This window comes from Betta splendens, chromosome 7 (assembly GCF_900634795.4).
Source record: "Betta splendens chromosome 7, fBetSpl5.4, whole genome shotgun sequence".
Taxonomy (NCBI): Eukaryota; Metazoa; Chordata; class Actinopteri; order Anabantiformes; family Osphronemidae; genus Betta; species Betta splendens.
Genome location: NC_040887.2, coordinates 6,740,042 through 6,758,636, shown reverse-complemented (window position 1 = coordinate 6,758,636; position 18,595 = coordinate 6,740,042). Strand labels below are relative to the sequence as shown.

The 18,595-nt window shown below is 39.4% G+C and overlaps 2 protein-coding genes across 8 annotated transcripts; both read right to left on the bottom strand.

The window, feature by feature from the left end:
- Nucleotide 1: 1 nt before the first annotated feature.
- sycp2 (synaptonemal complex protein 2) lies at nt 2–14,052 on the bottom strand. 7 transcript variants are annotated; one of them, XM_029157612.3, is made up of 45 exons: nt 13,812–14,050; nt 13,349–13,466; nt 13,117–13,257; nt 12,891–13,023; nt 12,705–12,805; nt 12,586–12,610; nt 12,141–12,226; nt 11,963–12,057; nt 11,825–11,859; nt 11,602–11,744; nt 11,466–11,518; nt 11,212–11,257; nt 10,912–11,016; nt 10,769–10,829; nt 10,527–10,675; nt 10,208–10,282; nt 9,959–10,039; nt 9,391–9,499; nt 9,056–9,207; nt 8,793–8,847; nt 8,651–8,696; nt 8,490–8,569; nt 7,959–8,365; nt 7,630–7,757; nt 7,509–7,545; nt 7,347–7,417; nt 7,215–7,254; nt 7,095–7,135; nt 6,933–6,987; nt 6,526–6,691; nt 6,355–6,413; nt 6,083–6,268; nt 5,086–5,202; nt 4,873–5,005; nt 4,295–4,593; nt 3,143–3,430; nt 3,004–3,046; nt 2,762–2,890; nt 2,419–2,612; nt 2,212–2,306; nt 2,011–2,110; nt 1,776–1,834; nt 942–1,020; nt 636–692; nt 2–471 (listed from the first exon to the last, which is right to left on the bottom strand). In XM_029157612.3, the coding sequence occupies exons 2-45, from the start codon at nt 13,382–13,384 to the stop codon at nt 400–402; spliced, it is 4,662 nt and encodes a 1,553-aa protein (XP_029013445.1). In that variant the 5' UTR covers nt 13,385–13,466; nt 13,812–14,050; the 3' UTR covers nt 2–399. The 7 variants fall into 7 exon arrangements, 6 of the variants coding, with proteins under 6 accessions (XP_029013445.1, XP_029013449.1, XP_055366089.1 ...); XM_029157616.3 differs by having other exon boundaries at nt 8,823–8,847; XM_055510114.1 differs by having other exon boundaries at nt 13,349–13,450.
- A 2,604-nt stretch (nt 14,053–16,656) lies between these two features.
- ppp1r3da (protein phosphatase 1, regulatory subunit 3Da) lies at nt 16,657–18,578 on the bottom strand. The gene is made up of 2 exons (XM_029157624.3): nt 18,351–18,578; nt 16,657–18,053 (listed from the first exon to the last, which is right to left on the bottom strand). Exon 2 carries the CDS (start codon nt 18,022–18,024, stop codon nt 17,101–17,103), a length of 924 nt encoding a protein of 307 aa, XP_029013457.1. The 5' UTR covers nt 18,025–18,053; nt 18,351–18,578; the 3' UTR covers nt 16,657–17,100.
- Nucleotides 18,579–18,595: the final 17 nt, after the last annotated feature.

Genomic DNA, 18,595 nt, shown 5'->3' with positions numbered 1-18,595 from the left:
CTCGTTTTTCAAACAGCTTTATTTTTATAGAAGAATCTGGATGAAGAGGTGCATGAAAATAAATGCTTTACCATTTAACTAAGTTATATGAATGAATCAGAACTTGCAATAAATTTATCAAATATTAGTAGTAATGGAAAAAAACCTTTCTAACTATATTGACACTAAAAATTTCTATAAAAATATAAATGATAAATATCTTAACAGTCTAATCTTTCCAGCATCGTAACAGCACAGCCACCAAACACATTCACAAGCAATATAAGAAATGTAAGAACCCAGTAAATTCAACACTTCAGGCAAACAGCTGGATATGAAGCTAACGCAGCAGAGAGCGTCTCATGGTATATTACTCAGCCTTGTTTATAGTGCAGACACCTCCAGCAGAAAGGGTCCAACTCAAAACCTGGTGCCATCAGGAAAAAACAAAGCGTGGAGACCTCTCTTCACACTCTGTAGCTCATCCTCCTGCTACAATAGGTAATAAAAAAAAAAAACACATCATCATCTGAGTCATAAATTCTCTCTAGACCATATGTTATGCTTTCAGAGAGACAATGTTCTGTTAGAAAAGAACACAAAAAACCCCAATCTAATCAAGTCTGGTACGCCCTACTTGTACCGCGTTGACTCACCATCTCACAGAGTAGCTTGTCCTGGATTGACTTCATGTCTTTTCTTATCAGGCCCATCTAAAAACAGAAGACACAGAGTAGCAGGGTTTTAGGGGAAGTTACATACTACACGACATGACAAACAGGAGACTGACAAATAAGACAATGAGGGTTTTACAGGCCACTCACCAGACAGGTACTTTGTTACAAAAAACAAATACTAAAAGCATAAAGCATAAAATATTCCTGATTTCAGGCTATCTTTGGATTAACACAGCTTCTGTATCATATAGCAACAACTGTAAAGTCTACATCTAGGAGACAAACCTGGGATGTGAATATTTTCTGCTCGTACTCCAAACTGGAACACAAGTTACTCTGAATGGCTTTCCTCAGGGTCGCATTTCTGGAAAGAAGAAGATCAATTTAAAGGGGAACAGAAGATCCTGGGAGAACATGTGCTAAAAGAGTACAGCAAGGAAACGAGCAAAACACTAACAACAACAGATGCATGAAAAAAGCCATTATCATTAAATGTCAACGATAAAATACCACAAAAAAGTAGTATATAGGGGTTTTAGCAAAGAAGGTAAGTTATACGTGAATAGAGGGATAATTAATCAGGTCATTATATTCAGCGCAAAGTCAGAAATTCTTGTCAATTAAAGAAATGATCAAGCAATACAAAGTTAATGAACAGTCAATTATGACAGTTAATGAGTGTAACTTACAGCTCAAAGAGTTGCTGATTGGTTTGGGTGCACTTTTGTATTATAAAGTACTTTTTTGAGACTCCATTTATTTAAAAAAATTATGATCATAATACACTTTTTTCACTAACTACAGTAGGTAATAAGAGCAACAGCGCTTTGCAGGCAGCAAAGTAGTGGATAATAGTTGGGAAAAGCTTCCTAAATAAACATTGGTGAGCTTAGTTATGTGAAGAAACTCTGGCCAAAAAACAGCTTGTGCTTTAGGGGGTATTTCTTCCCTAAGATGATAAACCTAAGAAAGAACTCAATCTAAGCTTTTAATCAATGTTCCAGAGAATGTGGAACAGAGTGTTATTGCATTTTACACAGAGTATTTGCGTTGAAGCTTGTGGGAAGCAAGATAAAACTAACTACACGGCTCTTGTGTTCATATAAGCACAGACTTCACCTCCTGGTTTCCTGCTCGCGATGAGTATGGAAAGCCACAGCCTGCTTTTTCCAATAGAGCTGTATAAAATCAAAGAACAAACACTGATCACAAAATGATCCCATCACTGCCAAGAACTGGTCGTATTTACTGACATATGACGTACCGATAGAAGCGTATGTTAAAACGCTGAAGGAGTTCTACTTTCCAAAAGCGTCCTAATTTTAGACAAACTATGTGTGACAGAGTAACCTACACTTAGATCTTTCTCCATCTCTTTCAGAACAGTGTCATTCTGCTCTAACTTGTGGATCTCTTCTAAGAGGACCTTCTTAAGCTGTTCATGCCTCTGACTCCTGAACAGAAATAATTAACCAGTGAAAAGTGGGGAAAAACAACAACCAAACCAATGGTTGGCTGTAGGATTTCACAGTAATGATGTGCTACTGTAACTGACCTGTGTTTGTTAACTTGCAAATTGAGGGAGGAGACGTGTTGCTGCAGAGTTTTCAAAGACTGCTTGTTGTAAAACTCCATCATCGTGAAACGGTCCTGGACACAAACACGTTTCACAGACAGTGGTTCAGAGGGGCCATAACTCCCAAATGGTTTGGGAAGGAACTGTAAATAGTGAAGTGTGTCAAAAAACAGGCACTCGCCCAACCTGGAACTTCTTCTTTAGCTCCGAGCTGAATCGCTGGCAAAGGTTTCTTGGATTTATAGCAGTTTCTGGCAACTCTAAGTCATCATCCATGTCCATGTCTCCTTCACCCACATCATCCTCCCAACGGCTGAAGCTCACAGTGTGGGAAGTGGACATGACTGGGTTCACCTCACTTTCTGCAGACACCTCGGTAACTGGGTGTGTCAGACAGATGCACTTACGTGTTAGGGTAAACTAGGGTCAAGATCTGACTAAATACATAAACACCAAATTACTTAAGGGATAATTATGAATCCAGACTTAACCTGGAACTAATTTGAAATATACAAAAATCATGTCTTACAAGATTTGAATAACTTTCTTGGCTTCATCCGAGGATAACGCTCCCCTCTCATATTGTTTTTCTTCCTCTCTTCAATTTCATCCTCTTCTGAATTACTGGATGAGGAAATGTGGTGCTTGCGACTAGGTCCTAACTCCACAGAACCATATTGTTACACATTACACTGTATGTCTGCTTCTTTACAAGTGAACTTCTTCTAAACCACAAAAGAACATCACTTCAGTCCGTGAAAAGTGTATTACCTGACATATGAGGCCTTAGTTCACTATCTGAAGAGGGTGTTTTCTGCCAGGTTAGACCAAAATGTATTAGTAACTCAGAGCTCACACCTGACCATCGGTCCATACATAATGTATAAAAGTGCAGTATAGCCCTCCCTACCTCTGTTTTATGGGAAACAGCCAGGGCAAAACTGGGGCTGTCCTTAACTCTCTTGGTGAGTCCCAATGACTTAGTGGATGACAGGCTCAGTGAACCTTGTGATACTGCAGAGACACCAAAACTGCTATGGTTGCCATTGTTGGCAATGTCTTTGGGAAATGGGGACTTTAAAGGAGAGGGCATGGATGGCTTGTCCAGCTCAAGGAGAGTGGATGTCAACAAGGGCTGAGTAGAAAGAGACAGAGGGCACTGAGGTGCTGGGGACAGACAATGCTGGACAGGACTTATCTGAATGATAAAGAAACGGAGAGAAACACAGTGATGAAAAAGCAGAAAGAAACATTCATTTAAACTAATTTAGTGGTTATCTAATCACCATTACTGCAATGAATAGGTATAATTTACAACAATGCATTAGGCCTTGAAGAACTATCTTCTGAGTGGTGTAAAATGGGTCACTTCAATCATGCTAATTATCTGGATAATTCCATGATGTAGTGCATTTGACAGCGAAAATTGAAATTTCACAAATTGCCATTTTATACCAATAGTACACTGAGTTTACATTTTAAACCCCAATGACAAATCTCAGATCTCTGAATGTTTAATTCTCACTCAGACCCCCCCCCCAACATTGCACCCGTGCCGAACTGCTTGACCCACACTAAACACTACTCAAGCATGTTGTTTCATCCGCAGCAACTGACAAAAGTTGAAAGTACAGTAATGTAATGTAAAAATGTAAAAAGTAAATGTAATCAATAACTCTCAAATGTTTAACATGAAGGATTCTTACTCCGTACCACTATGCAAATTTAAACCGTAGTGTTCAGGTCACCGTTCTGCTCCCTTAAATCCAATGTGCATGAAGGCCTCAATTCACATCCCTCCAATAATTTTCAAATTATTCTGAAATGACTTTAGTGACCTCCATGTACTGTAGGGTAAAGGTGTGTGATTTACACTGGCATGTTACATACCAGGGTGTTTCACCACCAGTCCAGTTGTGACCGAGGACTACACCACATTATATAACACACTGCACCGTTTATTGAAACAAAAAGGGGCATGTGATACACTAAAACTTTAAATACAAGTCTAACCTTAACATAAACTTAACATGACAAAGGTCTTAGAGAGGTGACGTTTTACCTCTGCTCTAGGTCCAATAGGAATACTGGGTTCTGGGATTTGACCCCTCAATGAGAGGAGAGAGCGGCCAGACTGGGCAGACAGAGTCTTGGCTGTGCTGCGCTTCTTGTATGCGCTGTAAAGAGAAGAGGGCTCCACATTTTCTTTACTGCTGGCTATAGAACGAACTTTGGGTAGCAGCATGAGAGGCGGGTGTGTGTTCTGGCATGTGGGTTCAAGGGAAGCAGGGAGTGGGGATCCCTGCAGGCTGAGCAGAGGCGAACAGGTTATATCCAAGATTGGGGCTGACCTCTCGGCGGCTGTGAGGGTTCAAAATAAGCACAGATGTTCAGACAGCTGGCTTCAGACGTTGGACAGAGAGGAAAAGGTCAATATATACATGTTGTTCTACATATCAGTTTACAGTTTAGAGGTTTGAGAGCAACAAGGTCATTTATATAAGACTGACTATGTAAACCTAAGCTGGGTTCAACAAATTTGGTTTTGTGGTAGGAATATATACATACAATAATTTACATTAGCCTGTAGTATATAAACTTAATGAAATGTGATCAACAATAAAGTAGAAATATTCTTACATCTCATGTTCTCAATAAATGGAGAGGAGAGACAGACAGAGGTCTGGTTGGCAGCTACAGAATCCTTTAGCGCATTTACAAGTTGCTTAGCAGGGACATCACTTCTTTTTAACTTCCTCTTTAACTCAGGCTTCTGCAGCAGAAAAAAAGAAGATTTTCAGAAAGAAAATCAACAGAACCTTAACTGGTCTAAATTTACAGGTGGTCTCTTACCTTGAGACCAGGTGTTTTTTTCTGATCTGACTGGTTGTCACTCAGTCTCCTGCATGAGCTGTTTCTTGTCGTCTTTACACCTGGAACAACTAAACAGGTCTCCTGACTCTTCTTCTGCTGGCAGACAAACCAAAACGAAATGAGACATTGCTGAAACAGTCCACTGTTACTACTACAGCTATGTTGTTAAAATGACCGCATCCAAAAACAGTATTATAACCCTTTTCACGCCACAAACCACATAATCACCAACCAGTGGAAGTCTTGTACATTCTATACAGCTTGTGGTGGAACTATGGTCAGCTAAGATGATGAGTGGGCTGTCAACAAGCTCATTTCCCAAGCAAATTTCCCATGGCTGAGCTGTTCTTTGTCATTACCCACCAAAAGTCAGACTTTTATCCTTTGTTTTTCTGCTAATTCAAATGTGTCACAAACATCTTTAAAGCTTTGTACAATTTTCAAAACACAACTATAATAATTAAGGGCAATTTGTTATCTTCTTGGCTTGATGCCTTTTAAAGGTTTATCACCTCACTGAAATTATACTTACTTTATGTCTAAAAATATATAAAAATAAATGTAGCCATGAAGCCACATGTAAACAAAGTCTAGTGATGTCTTATATGCTGTGACATCTTCAGACAGATATGAAAACAGAACAGATACAATATGGGCATTTTATGAGAAATAAAATCATTGGCCTCCAGAGCACCCCAGACTGCACGTACTCTGCATGACTTGGCCCTGTGACAGCTGCTCAGAGGTTGCTGCTAGTGTTTGATTGGCTCACAAAATTTAAAACTATGAACTTGAAACCCCAATGATCTATTATTGGCATGCACAAAGTCAACACCTAACATTCCAGAATGTATTAGAAATAAAATATTATCAGGACAAACCTATTGTCAGTGGCATGTGGATTCATGTAAGAAAATATAAATTAACCACACTGTGTTTAGAAGTGTTTATGACATTATAGGGGAATGCATGTTGCCTTGGGAACAGGGCACTTCTCTGTTTTCGACTGGCTCCCATCAGTATCTGGCTCCTTGTAGTTCTTGGCAGAAGCGGCTGCAGCTCTCTTGGGCCTTTGGCGTCCTGCATGCTTTCCATTGGGTGCTGTTACTGGTTTCACAGTCTTCCTTTGCTGTCTCATTCTCTCTGTCGCTTCAAGCTCCCTCTAACAAAACAACAATGACACAGTGTGGCCGACTGGGATACTGCATTAGAGTTCAAGCAGACGGAACACAGGTAACAGTGCCATACCTTATTGGCATTGCCCCTTGCAGATACTGGAGAAGGCGAAGGAACATTTGGGATTTCATCTGCAATGAAAGAGACCATAACCTACTTACTGTATTGGTACAGTCATTTATTTAATGTACAATCCAACATCTACTCTACAGAGTGAAAGCATGTGTTGCATTATTGACCTACATGAAGTGTGAATTGACACTTCTTTGGGCTTGACGGGTTGCCGCCGAGTGTATTTGTTAACTTTGGGTTTAGGTTTTCTGCTCGACTCTTTTAACCAGCTGACGTCTGTCAAGGCACAGTCTGTGTCTGTGTCGCTAAAGAGATGCTTCTTCACATTTCTTTTCTTCTGCAACAGACACAGACACAAGAGACAAAAAGATAAAAAGACAAATGTGTTGACTCTTGTGTGTGACTGCCTAGAAAACTGTGCATTCCTTTTATACAATTTATGTTATTCCCAAGTGATGCTTTTTTTGCTACTATATTATTTAAAACCACTACTTTTACTAGAACAATTTACAAAAGTAAATATGCAAAAATAACAACAGTACTGTATAAAAATGTGTTTTGGTACAACAAAAGTATACTTTTGCCGTGCTTTGCTCTTTCTTCCTGTGAAGTACCAAGGCAGCATGGTTGTCACTGTCGAACAATGTGGTAAATATTACATTCTAATAACATGTCCAGAATAAATATATAGATTCGAAGGTGGAATGTTTTGAAAAACTATCCCACAACCTCGACTGTACCTGCTTGATATGACAGAGGAAGTATTGAGTCTGCTCTTCACCTAGAGCAATAAAATAGACATTAAACACTAGAGTGAACTATTTAATACACCCAAAGGCACTATAGATAGAGACACTTACCCCCGCTGGTGTATCACCGTTGAAAGCAAAAATATCATTTCTGTTGGAACAAAAACAACATACATGCAGTGTGAATACTGGCATATCTACATTAAATGTACTTGTGAAAACGTTTTAACAAAATTATATTACCCTTGTTTTGCAGAGTTTGCTGCTGTTTTATCGTGGGATTTCATTAGTGTTCCAGTTCCAGATACATGTTTCTATAGCAGATAAACATCACTGTAGAAAATTATACTCTAATAAAACAACTTTAACTTACTTCATGCCGTAAATTATATAATCACCCCTTACTTTAGCAGCTGAAAACCAGCTGAAGTTGAAGCCTTGCCTATGACAAAACACAACCCCAAAAAAGAGTCAGGCGAGACACAGCCTTTTCTTGAAAACAGTGCTGAAAACTGGACGGTTATACCTTTTATCTAGAGAAGAAACACAACTCTGTTGAAAACCTTTGGCTGTATCTTTTGCTGTGGATTCACTGTTGGTCTGATAATGACTGGAGATTAGCTTAACCATGCTGCCTGCAACCTCTGCATCTCTCTGAATAGTAGAACATGTGAAAATCACAGGGTTTTACAGCTTTGGCACCTGATTTGCCAGTTTTGCAAAGAATTTTTAAAAAACAGATAGTGTTTTCAAGAATACTGCAGTTTTTTTTTATGTCATGGTGAAACGATTGATCAAGATATTCGTAGAACAAATATATATAATAGAACAAAGATTACAGATTGCATACTGTACCTTCTCTTTGCTTGAAAGGACCCTGCTAGTTTCTGCCATTTTGCCTTTGTGTGGTATTGTCTCCTTCATGGCGTTGCTTGTAGAGGCTTTGACTAAAGCTTTGTTTGGAGCAGCAGCTGCCTCCAGTGGCACTTGGCCTTTCTTTTTGCCTTTTGCTAAGTCACTTGGCTGCTCTTTAGGAGAACAGGACATAGAAGCAAACTGGCCTGAAGAACGTTTGACTTTGGAGCCCCCTCCGTTATCAGGCGTTTTGTTCTGTAATGCACAACGTTGGCTCTTCTCACAGAGGACCTGCTGCAGGCTCTGGATGAGTCTAGCATGAAAATGCTTTTGGCCTGAGCCTGGGACTAATGATCCCTGTGCTGAAGATGGGAACCCCTGCTGTTGTGCCAAATTTGAGTAGGACTCTAAAAGAAAAATGTTAAATAGAAAGTCAGATTTTTTGTATACCCAGCTGGGTTTTAGCATTTCAGCATTCAGTACTGTATAATCTTAAGAGTTAGTAAAACATTTTATGACGTATTTGTTCACCTTTTCTAGGCTGAGTGATTATTTTCTGTGTGGGCATCATCAGCATTTCAGAAACCGAAACTTTGTTCCAGTTAGATGAGCTGCAATTTTAACAGAAACATATTTAAATACTGTATACTCTTAACTATTCTAATGGGAGCAAATCTGTAAATGCTATTTACATGTTTGTTCCAGTTCGGGGCTGGGTGTCTGGCACAAAACTGTCCTCTATAAACAAAAAAGATCAGTAGTAAGCTTCTACAGGTACAGGAAGCAACAGCGCAGATGCATTATTTCTTAGTAAAGCTAAAGTCTATACAATACCCAGAATACCCTTTCCAGTTAGAACCACACCTGGTGTTTTTGCCATGTGTGTGTTCTGAAAGACAAAAAACACACATTTGACACACCTTAGTGAATATTATAATTTGTTTAAATATGACTTTCTATACATTTAAAAAAATAAATTCAGATTTGCCTGTTAGCAGAACTGTCCAATTCTGCATTTTTCTGCTTGAGAATCTTTTAGCTGTGTTTAGTATCTCAACACTAACACAGTCAGTCTGAGATTTAGTTATGTGGTGTACCTGCTCCTTCATGACCCCAGCTTTTGTGCTTCTGGGTGTTGTGCCATGACTGCAGGTCTTAGCTGCTCTCCTTAGATCACCTGTGCAACGTTCACTTTTTCTATTACATGAGCGAACCATTTTGAGGGATGGCCTTGCCTTTTTCCTAGTGGCTAAGAGGGAGACATTTTTATATTTAAAAAATTAAAGACAATATAGCTTATATAAAAAAATAATAAAATATTGAGTACTGCAGATGTGAATATAGACATTATGAGCATAAACATACAGTATGTATGTATTGTTTGAATACAACATTTGGTATGATAGCAGTTATATTTTTATCGCCCACTTACCTGTTGGAAGAACAGAAGATAGGGAGCTGGCAGTGTGGACACTTCTTCCAGTACTGCTGTTAATAATGGTGGTGGATTCTGAAATCTTCATCTTGGCTGGAGTCACCATCTGGATTGGATGGGGATCACATTAAAGTTGTCTGTGATTCCTCTATATACAATTTTAATGAGAAACCCAAAAGGTCCCATAAAAAGATTTATTATGTAATCAGTCTATTGAGGCAATAGCCAAGGATGACCTGCAGAATGAAAATATAACAAACCTGGACTCAGTAGGGATTTAGTGCCGTGCACATTGATTTCTAGTTTGGAAAAGCACTTACAGTATTTGCTAAAGGTTTAAATTTAATATAAATTTCCTTTGCTCGCTTTTCCCCCTGTTGAGTTTGACTGTAGTATACGTTTGATGATCTGCAGTGTTTAGGCGTACAGTAATATACATTTACCAACATACTGTTTTTAATAAAAACACTTACTGTACGATGAGGCTAACTTATATACAGTATATATATTACAATGTGACACTACTGTATATATTTGATTCAATATCTAGTAAAAAACTTTTAACCTGTTCAGATGAGGCAGGTAGAATATACGGAGCTTTACTTCTCTCACTTTCACCAAGGGACACTTGGCTCTCTGGAACAACCTGAATGGAGAGATGCATGCCGTATAAACCCACAAAGGCCATTCAGATAAAATTTGGTTTCCATTCACAGAGCTTTCAAAATTTAAAAGCACTTCTCATACAATAAAAATATACCAGTTTAATACAGTAAATGCAGTATAGAGAACATTATGTTAGATCACTGCTTACCTGAGAACTGTTCTCTTCCATTAGTATTTTAACAATGGTCTTCACAACACTAGTGCTTGTCTTTCCTCCTAAGCCCTGACAGAAAATGATGCTTGTTACTGTACACAACAAAATTTAAACAGTCTAAAAAAATCTGACCTTCAAATCTGACAAGATCGCAATCAAGTTTTACATTTGGAAATGAAAACTGCATGTCAAGTGACAACGGTTCTTTTCCTACAGGATGGTTAATATCTGTGAACATCGCTTACAGAAAGAATACTCGAGCAGTAGTTTCAGCATACTGTGGCCAATAAGTATAGAGTTAGTAATTGGTTACTTTGTATTTGCTGTGTCCGTAGACACTGCGAGCAGCCTGCAGGATGTCCAGAGAGGAGCTGAAGTGAATGGTCAGAGTGGAACCTTCTACTGCACTGACCGCCAACGTTTCTAATAGGTTTAACTGAAAGACCTTTCTGTTGTCTATTTCTGGAGATAGAAAACATACTGCACGTTATTACAGTTTCTTATCTTATTGGAGCATCAAGGTCTTGCAAGATTATTTGTTTCTGTGCGGAGTACCTGTAATATTGTAGCTTTTAACTTCATTCTCATTGACGCATATCGTTTCCCACTGCCCCTCCTACACAAAGGGGTAACCATCTCACTGTAGCAGATTATGTACTGTAAATAAATTCATAACTTCTCTATTCATGTTGACTTACCTGCACATTTTCATCAGCCAGAGAGAAGTAAAATGAGATGCTGTGGCTGCCAAGGTTAAAGTCAATCCAGAATTCTTCCAGCTTCTCATCAGGGGGTATCAGCAACTGACAACATCCCACAATCCATGAATCACAACTTGTCTTGGTATTTTTATTATATTCAAATTGTATAAGTAATATGATTATGCCTTCCAACTCTGACAAAAAAAATCTGTATTTCTGTATCTCGGGACATTATCATATTAAATTCAACACAATTTCTCCCATTCTTAGGCAGCTCAAAATCCATTTAATACTGACCTCATGCTTGTCCAGATAAACCTCCAGACAAGGGTAGGAATACACTCTATAGTAAAGAAAAAGCACTGTTACAGTATTCAGCCACGTGCAATATTTACATATTTACTGGACAAATTGCCAGAACTATCACAAAAACAGTCATTCTTACAGTATAAATTGTCTAGTCATCAGTGTTTGAACAATAAAGCCTCCCTTTATTTAGTATAAATACATATAAACACCTTCCCATGTCTTAAATAATACATGTACTGTACCTCCTTCTGTCTCCCTGCATGCCATTGACCAAGTTCAGAAACTTGCGACAATCCTGAAATTATTATTGTTTTATTACAATAAATTGCCAGTATTTTTGCCAGCAAATTGTTAATTAACCATATAGTTAAATTTTACCGTCTCAAACTCGGGATCACAGATGTTGGTAAAGGCTTTGGCCACATGCGCCATGCTGAACCATCTATCTGCTAGCTCGTTCCTCTTGTAAGGAGTGGCCATTCTGCACAATGCTTCCATAAGGGCTGTCTGAAAGTCATAATCTGACACAATAACAGATATGATTTGTGCCTTTTTATGAAGTTAATTAAACATCAATTTCACCATTTAGTCTAAAACTTACCACCACCCTCCAGTATCTGACCAGCCAACTTGAGCCTATGGAAAATGATAAACAAGAAAATGTGCAAGAGTCTGGATACTGTAAGAAAAAAAAAATACTACCAACAATACATATTATAGTGAATTTACCATGACATACATGATATCGGAGGCCTCCTGTGATGTTAGGATCTTTCTTTCTTTCTTAAGCTCCACTGGCATTTTGTCCAGAATTAAGTTGAATTTGCGAATTGCCTGTTAGAACATTATTGACAAGTTAATTTTATAAAAAACATGATAATGTTTTTAGAAGAGTGGCAACCAAGATTAATTTTAACCTCTTTTCTGATAAGGATGTAGATTCTGGGGTCCACTCCCAACTGCCCAACCGGATAAAGGAAGGACTCTGTAATTTGACATGTTCCTGCAAAAAACATTTTAAAACAGTTTTCCAATAAACTAATATTTATTATGAAGGTGTTGAAATGTAATAATCTCAATTGGTCCGGTCGAGGTGGGAGTGGGATGAATTTGACTGTAAAGTGAAAACCTTTAATCAAATCTATAAAGCAAGCCAACTGACTTGGGTATTACTTTTGATCACTAACTATTATTTATTTAGTAAATGTGACGACACACTAAGAATTGAGCCGTTCAAACCAAATTATACTATGTATAGTTATAGCTCATATTGCAGAGTTTGTATTATTTGCCATTTGAAACATATCTGTAAATGTGTATTTCATCTGAGGATGAAACTGCAAGTTTAGAGTGTAAACTTACCCTCTATGCACATCTCATGAATCACCTGCAACACAGAGACAAGCTGTTTAACAACTGAGAGACTTATATTATATATCAATATATTAAATGTGCATTTTAATGTTAAGACATTATCATACCATCAAAACATCAAAAAGGTCCTCAGAAAGGTTTAACAAGGCCTCATCCCAGTGCGGGCCATGCTGGATCCACAGCTGCCTGCATTTCTCAAACCACTGAACTATGTGCACGAAATTTACAAGTGAGTGTTTATTTATACAGTACAACACTTAAACACTGTGTACCAACAGATATTTTATGTATACTTATCTTCTTGATCAATCCTTGAGCTATTATCGCAGATAGTCCTTTATTACCAGGGAACTGCAGGTTCTTTCCACATTTGTAGAGAATAGCAAAGCCCAAACTGGCGGATTTGTAATCTTTTTGATCCAAACTCTACATAGACAATAAAGATGGGGTTTAATTCAATGTACCAATAGCCAAATAGTGAGTAATATAAGCAAATGTGCTGGGCGCATCTTACTGTACCCTCTTAACAAATTTATCCAACTTTGTAAGAAACTGCTGGGAACATTTTATGGGAGTTCCTTCGCAGATGTCCATTTGCAAAAATCCATCGAGGTTTTTGACATCCCGACTCTTTAACGCCTCATCAAGGACTTTTTCCAACTGTTGATGAAAGGAATTTTGTTTTTTTTGCGGGCATTAAACAAGAAACATTTAAAAATGTTGTGATTTAGTGGTGTCCGTAACGTTACACCTGTGTGTCCTGAGTTGGTGACATCTTTCGGTGCATGAATAACTTTGACCTAAATCCACCTGGTGTCTGTCTTCAAAACGACTGGAAGAAACAACTCAGCGACTGGTGATTAAAAAACCTGAGATGATTTTGTTTAGTTAATGCTGATGTAAATAATGACGATATTACCTGTGCTGTAATATTTAGCATCATCTTATCCAACAACTAGAACCAAATAATTATCATTGAATTACGGTATAATCTATTTTGGCAAGCTAACTGACAGCTATTATCTGTCAGTCAGCTAGCTAGCTACAGTAGCTAGTTTAACGGTGACTTTACCCTCTAGTAGCGTTAGCTAGTTCAAGTGACCTTAGCTCGGTAAAACTGACTCCTTAAAACTCTATAGTCTGAATAAACGATTTAATCCTAAACGAATAGACCACACAGGATCATCCTCTGGTATTCTTATAACTTTACTTACAAGACATTTTGTCGTTATTCCAAACGCGCGAAGTTGATACGTTTATCACGCAGGCGCAGAAGCTCCGCTGTCGCTCAACTTACTACCAACAAATCGAAATTATTCAGTATTTCTAAGGCATCCGCGATATATTGCTTCGGTTCTTGTCTGTTTTTATATTAAACAACTTAATCTAAATTTACTCATGCATTTAATAGAAAGCACGTCACTTTCACAAAAGTGTGTTTCAATTTTTCCCCACGTTTCCATTTAACAACTATATTACCCATGAGCCTTGTCAGCAGTTGAAGACCTTCTTTAAAAAAGCGTAAAAGCAACGCTTCGAACAATTCGAATTATAACATAAGTTAAAAAAAGGTTCTCCGGAAATTGAGAAATTTTATTTATTTTTTTACTATTTTTATCTTACTATTAAATTTTATTGAAACAATTGAAAAAAAAAATATATATATATATATATATAGCTCGCTGGATAGCTCAATCGATAGCTCAATCGGCTCGCTGGATAGCTCAAAGCGAAAGTGTACTCTCAATGGCAGGGTAATAACAACAGAGCAGACCCACCAAGGCTGGAAACTGAACAGTACTGGAAGGGTATATGGGAAAGGGAGGCATCACACAACAGTGATGCACAGTGGCTGGTGGATCTGAGGGAAGACCACAGCAACCTCCCTGAACAGAATCCAGTGACTATCACAGTGGCAGACATCCAACATAGAGTCTCAGGTATGAAAAACTGGACAGCACCTGGCCCTGACATGATCCACGCCTACTGGCTAAAGAAGCTCACTGCAATCCATGAGCGCCTGGCAGCACAAATGAACCAGCTCCTAAGGGATGGGACTCACCCTGAATGGCTAACCGAAGGGCGAACGATCCTGATAATGAAGGATCCCTCAAAGGGCACAGTCCCATCCAACTACCGGCCAATAACCTGTCTCTCCACAACATGGAAGCTCATGTCAGGCATCATCGCAGCTAAGATAAGTGGGCACATGAGTCAATACATGAGCGAAGCACAGAAGGGCATTGGTAAAGATACCAGAGGAGCCAAAACACCAACTCCTGGTAGACAGAACAGTCGCCCAAGACTGCAGAATGCGACACACCAACCTGTGCACAGCCTGGATCGACTACAAGAAAGCCTATGACTCAATGCCACACACATGGATCACTGAATGCTTGGAGCTGTACAACATCAACAGAACTCTAAGGGCCTTCATTGCAAACTCGATGAGGTTGTGGAGAACCACCCTTGAAGCCAATGGGAAGCCACTTGCCCAAGTATCCATCAAATGTGGCATATACCAAGGAGATGCACTGTCCCCACTGCTGTTCTGCATAGGTCTGAACCCCCTCAGCCAAATAATAAACAAGACTGGCTATGGATACCGACTCCGGAACGGGGCCACCATAAGTCACCTCCTCTACATGGATGACATCAAGCTGTACGCCAAGAGTGAGCGAGACATCGACTCGCTGATCCACACCACCAGGATCTACAGCTCGGACATCGGGACGTCATTTGGACTCGAGAAATGTGGGAGGATGGTGACAAAGAGAGGCAAGGTAATCCACACAGAAGGGGTCTCACTCCCAGAAGGAAGAATAGCAGACATTGAGGACAATTACAAGTACCTTGGAATACCACAGGCAAACGGCAACCTTGAACAGGCAACAAGGAATGCGGCAACAGCCAAATACCTCCAACGAGTAAGGCAAGTCCTAAGAAGCCAGCTCAATGGCAAGAACAAATCCCTCTGGAAGAGGGACCATCATGGGAGGACAAGCCCTTGCACGGGATGTACCACCTGAACATAACTGAAGTGGCTGATCTCAACAAATCCTACCAATGGCTTGAAAGGGCTGGGCTGAAGGACAGCACAGAGGCACTCATCTTCCATGAGACTTTCTGATGGTACTTCACTTAGCCGTTGTAGTGGGGTTCGGGGTTGCCTGTTCAATCTCGCCATGATCTTATCTTTCATATCAGTCGCTGCCTCGCTCAGCGTATCTGTGCTTATTGGGGCTTTGTACCCAATTTCCGGTTGGGGAGATGGTGAAACCTCCCCTCTGACCTGGCGTCCTGGCTCCCCCTTGCCGTAGCATTTGTGTTGTATCTCGTCAATCTCAAGTTGTGATAGCAGTTGCCGTTTGTGGATGTTGGAACACTACTAGTTGCTTCGCCGTCAGCCTTGAATGTGGGTTTCTCCGTTCCCATTCACCGCATTCACCGCACATTCTTTGCATGTAGCCCCTCTGACTAGGGTTACTTGAGTAGTAGCATTCCAACAGAGCCTTGTTCTCGCATCTCAGCCATTTCTTTGTTGTTCCAGTAGCCCACTTCTCGCCAAGATGCTCTGGTTCCCGCCCTAACGGGGGATTCGAACCGGGAACCCCCCGCATGCAAGTCCTGTGACTTTACCGATTGAGCTGTCCCGCGAGCATATATATATATATATATATATATATATATATATATATAGTATATATATATAGATATATATATATATATATATAATATATATATATATATAGTATATATAGATATATATAGATATATGCATTATATATATTATATATATTATATATAATATAATATATTATATACTATATATATATATAGTATATAATATACTATATATATATATATATATATATATATATATATTATTAATATATTAATTTATATTATTAATATATTAATTTAGCAGCTGCCATATTTAAATGAAAAGAACACCACTTCATTAGAAACTATTATAGCATTGTTAATCCCAAAGTCAAGTCAAGTAGTCCTCCAGAGACTCTCAATGAGATATAAAGAAAACAAATGAGGAACACTATAGTAAGTGAACCTGTGCTTTATTGTTCAACAAAATAAGCATTTATGTGTGGTTATTTACATTTATATTGATTATACATCAGACATTTGGTTTTTGGCAACATTTGACTCAGCAATAAACTGAATATAGTGCAAATTGTGCAAAATATTTCTGCCTTTTCATAGAAATGTGGAGCAAAACCAGTACATTGAAGTGCATATGTTTGAATTTCAGTAGGTATTTATCACACATTGTGTCAGAACTTGGACGTGTGACTTTTAAATAGGCATTTAAGCAATATATAAAAAATAATCTATGGCACTAAAATTGGCACAGGATGAGTTGCACTTATTAACCCTTAGTCAGCAGTAGTCAAACAATATTGCATCATATGTGTGATCCAGTGCAGCTTTCATAGATTTTTCTGATATGGGCTTCTTACAGGTTTCTTCTTTCCAGTCCGAATCCTAAACAAAGTGCACCATGCTATCCTGGCATTCTTTGGGCACAGTGAGCTTGTAGTTATGGCAAACTAACTTATAATTCTCACCATCATTGTTGTCCCAATATTCAACTCCACAGACTTTGTACTGAATGGCAAACTGTAACACTGCTCCTGGCTGCAAAAAAGGAGGAACAGGAAGGTGGAAATTAAATGTATCACAACAAAGCTGCCCCCCGCCTCCGTCACAGGTATTTGTGATGGAGGACGCCCACGAGGCCTTAGTTTCTGTGCAGCTCTTCCACTCTGTAAATGAATAGCGAACTCTGACATCTTTTTCAAAGTTCAAATTAAGCACTTGTGTGATTCCATTGACTCCCAATTCAGAACACATCACTCGCTCCAGACATACTTTCTGCTCATAGAGGCGATGTAGGAATCCTGGTTGGTCGCCAGGTTGTGAGAAAAGCGGCTCCATGTATGGCAAAGAAATCTCCAGATGCCTTCCATCTGTCAACTCTGCAGCCATCAATAATCTAAAAGTCACATGATGTGGCACAAATGGATCCTCTCCGGATTTAAAAAGCTTGATATCTTCCAGGTCAAGACCCCTGGAGTCAACAAACCTCACGCCAACGGCACGCCTGCATTGTTTCTTCTTCTCAGTGGAGGAAGGCAGAGAGTGTGACCTCTGTCGGATGATGGGTTTAGGGGCGGGTTCGCACGAGAGACTGTGGTGCAACGGCTGTTGGGTTCGTGCACAGACTCTGGGGCTTGGCGGACGTATTGGAATTGGCTTCTTTTCTGTGTGGGGTTTGTCAGCTCGAAGCATCTCTGTCAAGTTGATTCTCATGCAGGGCCTCGATGCACCGCTGTGAGAGCTGGACATCAGCTCTTCACATTTTGTAGGAGGAATCCTCTCATTTCCAATGAACCACGCTCTCTCCATGTTCAGTGAAACCCAGCTGCCCTTCTCACCTAGAAAGTCACACAAACCATAGCTTACTACTACTGTCATTTACACGTACAAAACGCACTTGAATCACTCATCATTTATATTTTCGTTTTACTAGTTGCGTGACGTTCTGCTGCAAACATGATAGATATGTTGTAGTCAATGCGACGGAACGAAAACAATCACAGCATGAAGGGGAGTGGGCGTGTATCCGAGAGGGAATACGTGACTAAGCACACGCACAAGATATGTTCTCTCTTTCAGTAGCGGAAACATCAACAAAGTACGGTTCAACAACGTTAACGTTTATAACAGCTCACCATTTAGCGATCTGATGATTTTATAAGCTGCAAGATGTAGTTTGCCTGATCCTCCATTGCAAGAAGTATTTATTAAAGCTGCGCGTTTCCGTGCGTCAAAAGGACTCTGCTATTGGGTAATGAGCACGGCGCAAAACAATAACCAGACTTGTAATTGGTAACCATCTCCATTACTCTTCCAGCTGCACACGTCTTTAACCTTGCTCTAGCTGGAGAGCAGCTAACATGCGCGCAGCCAATCGGAA

Coding starts and splice junctions, on each gene's coding strand:
- sycp2 (XM_029157612.3), bottom strand. CDS start 13,384: ATGCACCGAAAGATGTCACCAACTCAGGACACACAG. Junction 11,860..11,962: donor CAGGAGGCCTCCGATATCAT/GTATGTCATGGT, acceptor CATTTTCCATAG/GCTCAAGTTGGCTGGTCAGA. Junction 7,546..7,629: donor GTTTCTTCTCTAGATAAAAG/GTATAACCGTCC, acceptor GTTTTGTCATAG/GCAAGGCTTCAACTTCAGCT.
- ppp1r3da (XM_029157624.3), bottom strand. CDS start 18,024: ATGGAGAGAGCGTGGTTCATTGGAAATGAGAGGATTCCTCCTACAAAA.